General features: G+C 65.7%; 1 protein-coding gene across 4 annotated transcripts in view; it reads right to left on the bottom strand.

Moving 5' to 3' along the window:
* Positions 1-7,530, bottom strand: part of SARDH (sarcosine dehydrogenase) — a 59,472-nt gene extending 51,942 nt beyond the window's left edge. For 2 of the 4 annotated variants that reach the window (XM_059410391.1, XM_059410394.1), the window contains exons 1-7: positions 7,425-7,530; positions 6,709-6,759; positions 4,280-4,625; positions 2,971-3,149; positions 1,472-1,651; positions 828-951; positions 551-651 (exon numbers count right to left, since the gene is read on the bottom strand). In XM_059410391.1, the coding sequence (XP_059266374.1) occupies positions 551-651; positions 828-951; positions 1,472-1,651; positions 2,971-3,149; positions 4,280-4,598 (903 nt within the window). In that variant the 5' untranslated portion in view covers positions 4,599-4,625; positions 6,709-6,759; positions 7,425-7,530. Of the gene's footprint in view, positions 1-550; positions 652-827; positions 952-1,471; positions 1,652-2,970; positions 3,150-4,279; positions 4,626-6,708; positions 6,760-6,943; positions 7,028-7,150; positions 7,390-7,424 lie in introns of those variants that run through there. The other 2 variants (XM_059410392.1, XM_059410393.1) reach the window with 2 other exon arrangements.
* Positions 7,531-10,846: the final 3,316 nt, after the last annotated feature.

Raw genomic sequence — 10,846 nt, 5'->3', positions numbered from 1 at the left:
CAAGGTGACCGCTGACAGGGTGACCGCTGACAAGGTGACCGCTGACAAGGTGACCATTGACAAGGTGACCTCTGACAAGGTGACCATTGACAAGGTGACCGCTGACAAGGTGACAGGAAGCTACCAGCCACCACAGTGGGACAGCGGTGGGGAGGGGGTGAGAAGGGGAGAGAGGGCAGGGGTGCAGAGCCCTCTGTCTCCCTTGGCAGGGCCTCTCCAAGCCCCCAGGGAGGACCTGAGGGTCTGAAATCGGCGCCTCTGACACCGGCCCCCGGGGCGCATCACGGAGCGGGCAAACCCATGCGGGTCCCCTGAAGCAGCACCTGGAGCTCGGAACGTGCCCCCGCCCCGGATGGGCTGCACCACACAGGACGCGCAGTTGGGCCTCCCTGAGGAGCCGTGCCCCGAATCAGCACCAGGAAGCTCCTTCATTCACCTCTGACCCCACCCCAAACACCCAGTGTGAGGTGCCCGTTCCACAGATGAGATGACTGAGGCTCGGGGTGGAGCGGGGGCTCACAGGGGTCACGCCGCCTGCAAGCATACCTACCTGGATGCCCTCGATGCGCTCGGTGACCACGTAGGCATGGTGCATGGCCACCAGCGGGACCTTGACTCCAGCCATGCGGCCCACGGCACCGGCCCACACGCCTGCAGGCGGGACAGGGTCAGGTCAGCTCTGCAGCACCAGGCAGGGCTGCCAGCCCAGTGGGCAGGGAGAGCCTTTGCGGGCCTGTCTGTCCCCCACAGGCCCCCACCCCGAGGCAGGCCAGGCTTCGGAGGCAGCCAGCATGGCCGCCCGGGAGCCAGGAGAGACCCCCGCCCACCTGCGCAGTTGACCACACAGGGCGTCTGGATGGAGCCGTGCTCCGTCTCCACAGCGGCCACGCGGCGCACCCCGAAGTCATCCGTCCGCACGCGGATGCCACTCACTGGGCAGTTCTCGATCACCTGGCAACGAGAGGGGCTGCTTCCAGAGCCCAGCAGGGCTCAGTGAGGGTGCCCACCGCCCCCAACGTCACCGGCTCCCCACCACCCAGACGGGACCTGGTCCCCTGCTCCTGCTGGGCCCGCGTCCTGCGACACCACCGAAGTGGGGTGACCCCAGCACCGGAAGCTAACCCCGTGCTCCCCGACTTGGAGGACGCGTCCCCAGACACGCGAGGTCTTTCTCATAAAGTGACGTCCAAAAAGCACGGCTGGCTTCGCTAACGGGCGTTTGCAGTCTAGTCTTCCAGACCGCGGAGCAGTGTGGCTGGGTTCTGCCTATAAAAATGCGTCTTCCTAAAAATTAGTTGGGGGCGGTAAAACTGAAACGTCCAACTTGTCCTCTCTGGTGTGTTCTACGAGGATGTGCACGTCTGGATAAACAAGCAAAAGCACCGAAGAGGCCCCCAGAGGACGCGCTGGTCTAGCAGAGCCCCCGGTCCTCCAGGCTGGGAGCAGTGGACGTAGGTGGGGCCGGCAGTACCTGTGCCCCCCGAGCAGCAGCAGCCCTGCTGAGGGCGGTGCAGGTGCCCGCCGGGTCCATGGTTCCGTCCTGCGGCACGTACAGGGTCCCGTACAGGTCGTCCACGTTCATCAGCGGATACAGCGCCTTGGTCTCTGCCGGACTCAGCACGTGTGACTCCACGCCATAGGCCTTGCCCAGCTAGAGGGCCCGAGAGCAAAGGGACTCAGCCCTCAGGGTGCAGACCCCCGCGGCCACTGTCCTCCCCGCCTGCGCCTCCCAGAGTCAGCTCCAACCTGCGGCCCCCAGCAAGCTGCCGCTGTCCCTCGGGCCACCTCCGCGCTAGGGTGGCGGGAGACTGAGGAGCATGAGGCCAGGCTCCGGGCCGTCCCACAGTCACCCAACTCGGACCCCAATGACTTCAAGTCCCCCGGGGGCTGGCGCGAGCTAACCAGATGGCTGCCCCCCGCAAGAGCTTCGAGCAGGCTCGGGCACACAGGGGCCTCCTCTATAAGCGAACACGAAGCACGCGCACGGGGACCGCTCGGGGACCGCTCGGGGACTGCCCGGGCTGTGAACTTGAGGGCAGGGTCCTTCCTCCCCGGTCCCGCGGGGTCAGCAGGACCGGCCACGCCCTCACATCTGACTGGCCCAAGGGCAGCCAATCGCGTGGCCCCAGGCGCCGCGACCAGGACAGGCTCCGCCCAGCTGGAAGCCCGCGGAGCGGGTCAGATTCTCCGCTGAGAACCGAGCCTGAGAAGGGGCCGGGGCTTCTCGGCAGCGGGGGCCTTGGGCTCCAGGGCTGGGGCTGGGGGCCGGGGGCTTCCCTTCGAGGCCTCCGCCCCGGCCGGTCACCGAGCTGAGGGAGGAGGCGGCAGAATGGGGCCGGCTCCTAGGCGCAGAGACCCAGACCTGCTGGGGCGAAGCCCGCGGCCCCCGTCTCCACCTGCGGCCCCGCTGCTGGTTCTGCCCGCTGGGCCCCGAGCACAGATTCGGTCGGTGCCCCAGAAAGGACAGACTGCCAGAGCAGCCTGCCTTACCCACGTCCTGCGATTTGGCGTCCAGCCTGGCCGCTCTGGGTTGGCCAGCAGCACCCCACCCCAATCCAAGGGTCGTCCGTAGCAGGAGCCTCTCTGTCAGTCCCCCGCACAACCGCCCTCCCCAGGCCTGGGAGTGGGGCGGGGGCAGAAGTGTGGGCACTGCCTCGGGGGGCGGGGGCAGGATTTCACGTGCATCTTGTCTCCCATGAGCAGGGCTCGGTGGCAGTAACAGCTCCAGGTGCTGGGCCCTCCCGGGTCTGGGGCTCACTGGCATCGGCTCCACAATATGGTCCCATTTTAAAGGCAAGAAGGCCGAGGCACAGCCACTTGTCCCAGATGGCCCAGCAACAAGGGCATCTGGCTGTGACGGTAACCCAGATCGGTCAGAGCGCCTTCCCCCAGCCCTGCTGCCGCAGTCCCCGAGGACGGGGAGCACCCATGCCACCAGCAGCCCCCCACCCCCGGTGGGGGCACACCCACCGACATGAGCCTCTTGTACTCATCCAGACGCTGCCGGTTGGACGCTACGAATAGGCCCCCGTTCTGGATCCAGCCCGTGTGCAGCCCCGTCTCCTCCTCCAGGTCACGGCTCACCACGCGCCTCGTGTGGGCCAGAAGCTCCACCTCCACGTCACTGGGCCGCAGCTGCCACAGCAGGCCTTGCCGGGAAGGGACACCATGAGTCCCCGACAAGGTGATAGACCTCCCCCTTCTGCCGGGCATGCAGGGGCTCCTGGAGATCAGGCAGAGGGCCTGGGTCTTTCCCTGCAGCCCATGGGGTACTCCAGGAGGCCAGAAATCCCAGGGGCAAAGCTGATCTGGGGGCGGCCCTTCTGGCCCCTGGGCAGCTCACACAGGGGTAATAGCAGGGTCCCACCTAAGGAGCACTTGCTGTGTGCCAGGGCTGAGCCTGTCACAGGGGCAGGCAGGATGATTTTAGAGTGCAGTTCGATGGCACCCAACAGTCCTGTGCCCAAGACAATAGAGCAGGTAACGACAGGGCCAGGACCCCAAGCAGGACCCATGGAAGCCCACGCACACATCGTCCACCAGCAAAGTGGGGAGTGGGCGGCCAGAGCCAGGGCCGGTGTGACGGTGAGGGGAGAGGCCGGCCGGCCCAGCCGAGACGGGACAGCAGGAGGGCAGAAGCCGCGGTGTGCAGGCCGTGGCATGCCTGAACCTCTCCCCAGCTCCACATTCAGCGCCCTCACGCTGGTAGCGCAGTATTAGCCTAGGCGGGAGTGCGCCCCCCCCCCAGCCGAAACTGCAAACTTCCCTCCGGGCCCAGGGCTCAGGCCGAAGGCTGGCTGCCCCCGTGATCTGCATACAGTAGGTGCTTACTACATGCCCACTGGTTAGTTAGGAGGACGAGAACCATGCATGCTTGCCCATGGAGGGCACTGCTCCTTGCCCCACCCATGCTCTATGCTCCCCTGTGGACGCCCCTCACCCCAGGGGCCCCGTCTGGGAACGGCTTTCTGTTCCTGGCACAGACAGCTGGGGGGGCTCCCGGCTCCGGGCTCAGCTCGGCTCCCCCCCTCCCCACCATGGCTCTTAAGAGGCACGGGGAGCAAAGGGGGTCCCTCCCTCTGTGCCTTCAGATGACCCCGCATTGCTTCTCCGTGTCCCTCCTCCTCCTGCGCAGCTGCGTCCAGCAAGCCTCGGGTCGTCACCCCGGAACTGTCCCCTCACCGAGTCCAGTCCCTCCTGGCCCAGACCTGCCCTGCCGTGTGCCAGACCTGCCCTGGCACCACCACCCGCCCCAGCCCCCGCCTGCCCCAGCCCCTACCTGCTGTGTGCCAGGTGGTCCCGGAGGTCAGCCTCTCCCGCTCCAGCAGCACCGCCCCACTGACACCCAGCTTGGCCAGGTGGTACAGGGTCTGGCAGCCCAGGCTGCCCCCACCGATGACCACCACGTTGGCTGTGCTGGGCAGGGGGCGGCTTGGGCCCTGGGCCACCACCGTGGGGCCCTGGGCCTCTTTCAGGGTCCGCTGGTACGGCACGCTCTTCTCAGTAGTGGGGCCGGCTCGGCTGGTCAGCGCACGCGGCCCCAGGGCCCAGCGAGAGCAGGTGGTGGCCACACGCAGGGCTCTGCTCAGCGAAGCCATGGGGACCGGGCTCAGCACCACAGAGAGCTGGGGGAGAGAGTCAGGGCTGGCTGGGGCACCAAGGGGCATAGTGAAGGTTGCACCAGGTGAGACCCGGGGGACCACCCCCATAGCCTCCTTCCTCCGCCACCTCCCCGAGGCCCCGATCGCATCTGCGCCCCAGCGCGGGTGTACTGAGGGCCCGGAGGCATCATCGGCTCTGGGCGGATGCATGACGACCATGGTGGGATGCGTAAGGTCCCTGCCCACCCCTAGAGCTGGGCCCATGGGCGGACCCCAGGCAATCAGAGGCTCCTCACCCCCCTCCCCTGGTCTGGGAATGAACATTCTGGCTCCCCCCAACCCAGCCCCCACTTCCCACCGTGGGAGCCACTCCCAGGGATGCAGGCCTGAAGGAGCAATGTGTCGCTGAGGCTGGACCGGGGGTGGGGGGCTGAAGGACTGAGTCCCATGAGGCCTTTGTAGGAACTATGATCTGGCAGCTGGGGACAGAGACCTGCTTGTCTTCAGGCCCCAAAACAAGCACCGTGTCAGGACCCCTTGCTGGCTAACCCTGCCACCTGCCGGTCTGGAGCGGCCTGCCTCTGCCCTGTCACTCCCTGTCCTCCAGGGGCGGACCTGGACAGTGAATGGGCCGATGACAGGAGGTGCGCACTGGACAGCGTAGGGGGCACAGGGGAGGCGGAGGGAAGGGACGAGATCCTGCCTGGGGAAGCAGGGTCACCCGCAGGGCGGCCAGCGCGGAGGGCAGGGCACCTGAGAGCTGAGGACAAGAAGCTCAGGTCTTTGGGGGACCCAGGCCCTGGAGAAATGACTGCCAGAGTGGGAGGGGGAGAGGGGCCTGGAGAGGGAGGGAGTCCTGAGAGCCCCTGGGGCTCAGAACACTTCCCCGGGGTGCCTTCCTGAGCGCCTGGCCACAGAGGTTTACCTTTAAGGAAGAACCGTGGCATAGCCCTGCGCTGGACAGACAGACAGGCAGGGGCTGGGGTAGAGACGAGGAAGGTGGCAGCCCCCAGGGGGCATTGCCTGGACACAGACCATGGAGGAGGGGAAGCTATGTGCGTGGGTAACCCCTTCCCTGCCCCTCCCCCGCCCACCACCTCCTCCATGTCCCCCAGTGGCCTTCAGGGCTCACCTGGAATGCCCCCTCCTTCAGGCAGCCCCACCAAGCCAGAAAAGTTTCAAAATTACAAGACTGTGACAGGAAGCCCACCTCCAAAGGAACAAAGGTGCCAGAGAGATGTCTCCCTGGGGGTGTGTCCTGTCCAACCTGGGGAGGAAAGGACTCTCGGAGGGGCCTCCTGGGCCCACTTCTGGGGGCAGCATGACACGTGAGTGGGACTTAGTCATGGACTCACCTGCATCAATAGTAACGACTGATACTAATTAACCTGAGTCGACCTCTGTTTGCAAGAGTGTCCCACAAAAGATGCCCTAATGAGGGGCGCCTGGGTGGCTCAGTGGGTTAAGCCTCTGCCTTCGTGCTCAGGTCATGATCCCAGGGTCCTGGGATCGAGCCCCGCATCGGGCTCTCTGCTCAGCGGGGAGCCTGCTTCTCCTCCCCACCCCCCACCTGCCTCTCTGCCTACTTGTGATTTCTGTCTGTCAAATAAATAAATAAAATCTTTAAAAAAAAAAATGCCCTAATGAGCATTGCTGTGACGCTGTCCCCATTTTACACGGCAGGAGACCAAGGTACAGGAAGGCCCTCCAAGGTGACCGAGGTCCCAAGGCCACTCTGTGGCCCAGCTGGGTAGCAAGTCCGGCCCCATGCACAGCCCAAGTCTGCAGGGGCCTGGTTTGGGGCAGGGGAGGTGGGGGGAGCTGCAGACTCATTGGTGGGGATGCGGGTGAGGGGCCCAGTGCCCAGGCTGGTCAGGGCTGCCCACACCCTACCCAACAGGGACCCCTCCCAGGGGAGTGAGGGTAGAGGAGGGGCAGAGGGCTGCGACGTATGAGGCTTTGCGGAGCAGGTGAGGTGGCGACGGGGCATCTCAGGCCCTCCGCCACCCTTTGCCCCACAGTCCGAGCGAGAGTCCATCTGCCCTTCCGCCCACAGAGGTGCCCTGGGCACAGGTTGGCGCACCCCTGGGCCTGTCTCTGTCCTTACCTTTTGTTCTCGAAGTTCCCTAATGCTCCAGGAGCCCCCGAGAGTGGTGCCCTGCGTGTGGAAAGTCAGCGTTAGGTGGCTGCGGGCACAGTCAAGGCTGGGCACCTGACCCCGGGAGCCCCCACCCCCCGCACTGCCCCGAGCTCCTGCTCCGCCTCAGGCCCGGCCTCCTTCCTCCCTTCAAACTTGCTGGGGCCGCTGGCCCCGGAAGTGGCCCCCTGCCCCCTCCACGCACCCTGGCCAGGCCGGCTGTCCCAGCTGGGGGCCGACTGCGGGTGCCCCCCACGCCAGAAGCAGCTGCTTCAACATTAACCCGCTCTCCGGCCCCTCCACCTCTCCCGGCCGGTCCGCAGCGTGTTCCCTGCGGCACCAGCGGTGAGGGCGCAGGGCAGCCGGGGGCTGGGGGCAGGGGCCTGGGCCGGGGCCGGAGCCACAACTTCACCTGGGCGGTGAAGTCCGAGCCAGAGTCCTCCTCCTCAAGGGCTGCGGGGAGGGGGAGGCTGATGGAGAGAAGAGCGGGCCCAGCCTCCGCCGGGGGCGGGAGGGCAGGAGTGGCGCCAGGCCCCCGCCACGCACACGGGGACCGAGCTCGTGCCCACCCAGCCAGATGGTCACTGCAGCCGGGGGCAGAGAGAAGTCCCGGCCAGCTCCGGGGCTGTCCCAACCCCGCCCGCCGCGGGGGAGGAACCGGGCCCGCTCCCCCCGAAGGGGCGTACCTCCGGCCGCCACGGCTGCCCTGGGCCCGCGAGGCCTCCCTGTGTCCCGCCCAGGGGCTGCGGGCTGCCCTCCCGGCTTTCCTTCTCCGCGGCGGCCTGGCCGGAACCGCCGGCCCCTGGCCCCGCCCCTGGCCCCGCCCCCTCGCTCACCACCACCCCCCTCCGCCCCCTGTCACCGCCCCCCGCCCCCGCCGGACGCGCCGCCCACCGCCTCTGGCTTCTCGCTGGCCAGGGCAGCAACCCCGCGGGGCCGCAGAGCCTGGCTGTGGACGGGGTGGTGGGGCGGGTGACCTCACTCCCTTATCTCTCAAACAGGGTTGCAGGTTCGCCGCCGGTGCCCCACGCACCCTGCTTGCCTCTGCCTGTCTGTGCCCCCGGTGCCCCGACCTGCGCTGGGTAAGCCACAGGCTTGTGCCAGGCCCCAGCGTATCCAGCGGGCTCCTCGGGAGGGGATGCAGGGCTCCGACCAGCGCCAGCCCGTCCAGCTGCAGCTTGTTCCCTGGCCACGCAGGAGTGCTCACGGCCGTCGGAGGCCAGCCGGGAAGTGCGGCTGTCTGCCTCCCGCCCTCCAGGGCTGCTGGCCGCCTCCATTGGTCCCCAGCCTCTGGTCTGCCCACGGCAGGGCGCCCTGCTCCCCAGGACAGGAATGCCTGCCTCCATCTGACTGCTGGGGAGCACTGGGTCCAGAGAGGGAGCCAGCTTGCCTCCGGCCACACAGCAAGCCGTGGGGGCCAAGGGCATTCTGTCTACTATGCCCAGAGGAGACACCCAGAGGCAATCCAGGAGCAGGACGACTTATACCTCTGGGTGTGTGAAGAGTCAGGACGGGCGTTGGTATAAAAGTGGGCCTCCTCTTCCCACGGATCAAAGGAAGAATCTGGCTAGCAGAAGAGCAATGTTGGCTACTAAGAGAGGGGAACCGGGAGCAACACATTGTAATTAATACCGATGAGACAAATAGTCGTGTTCTTTTTTTGTGTTCTTTATTTCAATTTCTTAACTGTCCAACTGTCTTGCTGCCAGTTTCTCTGTCCTCTTCATTTACTGAGCACCTACTATATGCAAATCACGGCTGGAAGACCCAGAGACAACTAAGGCCCTTGAGGGGCTCCGGGTTCAGGAAGAAGACAGATTCAGGGCAGTGGGAGGGGCGGTTAGCCAAGAGGCCGGCTGGCACAGGACGCTCCCCGGAAGCTGCCCCTCCTTCCAGCGTGTTGGGGGAGGTGGCCGGGCTCTGGCCTGGCCAGGTGCTGCTACGATTCTCGGTCCCCGTCATGTGGACAGAGACTGTCACTCACCCCCTGAGGAAGGCTGCCCCAGCAGCGTGAGGCCTCCCTGGCACCGTGCACAGGCTCAGGGCACAGAGAACAGCCTGGTCACTCAAAAGAGGGGGGTCCTGGCCAGTAGCGTGGGGCCAGGCTGCGCTCGCTCGATGAGGGGAAGGACAGGTCGGAGAGGGTGACAAAGGAGCATGGCTGCATCCCCATCAGAGCCCTCGACGGGAGGAGCACGGGCAAGGGACACAGGGGTCCCTACAGCCTCAGGGCAGCGGCCGAGGCAGCCCAGACCTCTCCTGGCCCCGCACGCAAAGTGGAACAGCTGGTGCGGAATGGTGCCAACCCAGGCAAGTGGCAGAGTCGCCCTGGACTTCGGACGGGGGCGGTGGCTGGAAGGGCGGGCGGCTGCGGGTCAGTGCTGTCGGAGATGGGATCGATCAGGTCCCTGCTCGGGCCTGGGAGGGGGGATGGGCCACCTCGTCTCCCCTGGGCACTGGAGGGCACAGGCTCCAGCCAGGGACACCGAGGCAGGGTCCTGCTGCCAACCTGCCGTAGCAGCGCTTGGGCAGGTCTCCTGCGGCCGAGCCTTGGTCTCCCCATCTGGGAAACGGACTATACTCCCTCCAGTGTCAGTTTTAGGGAAGTTTTGTCATTTACTTACTGTACATTATCTTCCACTTCCGGCGCACTTTAAAGAAAACCATGGAGCCAAGGGAAGTCCCAGTGGCCTGGAGGGTGAGGGGTTACCTCTGGTCCAGCAGCCCTCCTCCTGCCCCTGGGCCTCCCCGGTGGCAGGCCGTCCCCTGCCCAGAGCCTGCAAGCACCTGGGCCAGGCGCCTCCTTCCCCAGGGCGGCCCTCTCCACAGGCCTCAGCCCCCCCCTCCGCCCCTGCTGCTGGCCAGGCTTCCAGGACAGAGGGAGGCAGCTGAAGGCTGCCCTTGGGCTGGGCAGACATCCAGGCTGGAACAGGAGGGTGGGCTGGGGGAGGAGGGTCCCCTGAGGAGCTCTGTGCGGGGTCCCGCAAAAGAGGGACAGTAAATACCATCAGCACTTGGTTGACGTGGGATCCAGGGGGAGGCAGCGGCCGGCCTGGCCCCCAGGGCCTCTGCCAGGTGCCCTGAGGGCCCTACGGGGGGAGGGGAGCAAGCAGAGCATTTTACACGTGTCCGCTCAGAGGAAAGAAATGGCTGCCGCCGAACACGGCCAAGCAGGGGCAGACCCAGACAACTCGAGGAGCAGGGAAGTTTCCAGAACGACTCTGACACCTGGAATTACACTTCCAAGATTTTATTTCTCCAGTAAAGACCCTCAAAAACACATCGACTACCCCCATGCTTTCATGAAGACAGATGTTTCATCATCCGGGGCTCAGTGGTGGTCCCTCTCCGGGGGCAGGGGGCCCCTGTCCCCTGCCCACACACTCAGGGCTGCGGCCACCTGGAAGCAGGTGTCCCCAGGAATGGAGGCTCGAGTGTCCCTCCACCCCTGGGACACTCACGGTGGGGGTGGGCAGCCTCCCGCAGGGCCCTGGGCCCCCACTCCACCCTGCGACTGGCTCCACAAGTTATCTGTGCGAGCACCGGCCGGGCCGCTGGAGCTGGTGCCCCCCGCTGCTCAGCTCGTGCCGGGCCCGGCCGGGGGTCAGCACCCGCACCTTCAGGCACGACTGCCCAGCGGGGAGACAGGACGCAGCCTCAGAGAATCTTCCTGCCGAGGGTGTTGGGAGACCAGGACGGGGAAACGGTGGCCACGGGCACGAGATCCCCACCACCACCACCCGGACCCCCGACCCGGCCCGCCAAACCCTCCAGGCTCTCACACTGGCCGCTCTGAGGGCAGGAGGCCTCCACACACCACCCCATGATTCAGGCCGTGCTTACAACTTCCTATGTGTTACCCTGGAGATTTCCTCTAAAAATCCAGGTTTGCAAGCTCTTCTAGAAAAACTGGGACACACAGGCCGGTCTGGGCCCACACCTAGCCAGAGGCACTTAGATGGGCCTGTTTTGTGCAGTTGGTCACTGTCCCTCCCCTGCACTTCCCCCTTTCACACCCCCTGCTGGCCTCCCCGAGTTTTGCTTTTTTCTTTTTATTTTTTTTTTAATTTTGTAAACTTCTTCTTCTTTTTTTTTTTTTTTTTTAGGA

Source organism: Mustela nigripes, chromosome 9, assembly GCF_022355385.1.
Source record: "Mustela nigripes isolate SB6536 chromosome 9, MUSNIG.SB6536, whole genome shotgun sequence".
In the NCBI taxonomy this organism is placed as follows: domain Eukaryota; kingdom Metazoa; phylum Chordata; class Mammalia; order Carnivora; family Mustelidae; genus Mustela; species Mustela nigripes.
The sequence above is the reverse complement of the archived record's forward strand: the minus strand, read 5'-3'. Positions and strand labels throughout refer to the sequence as shown.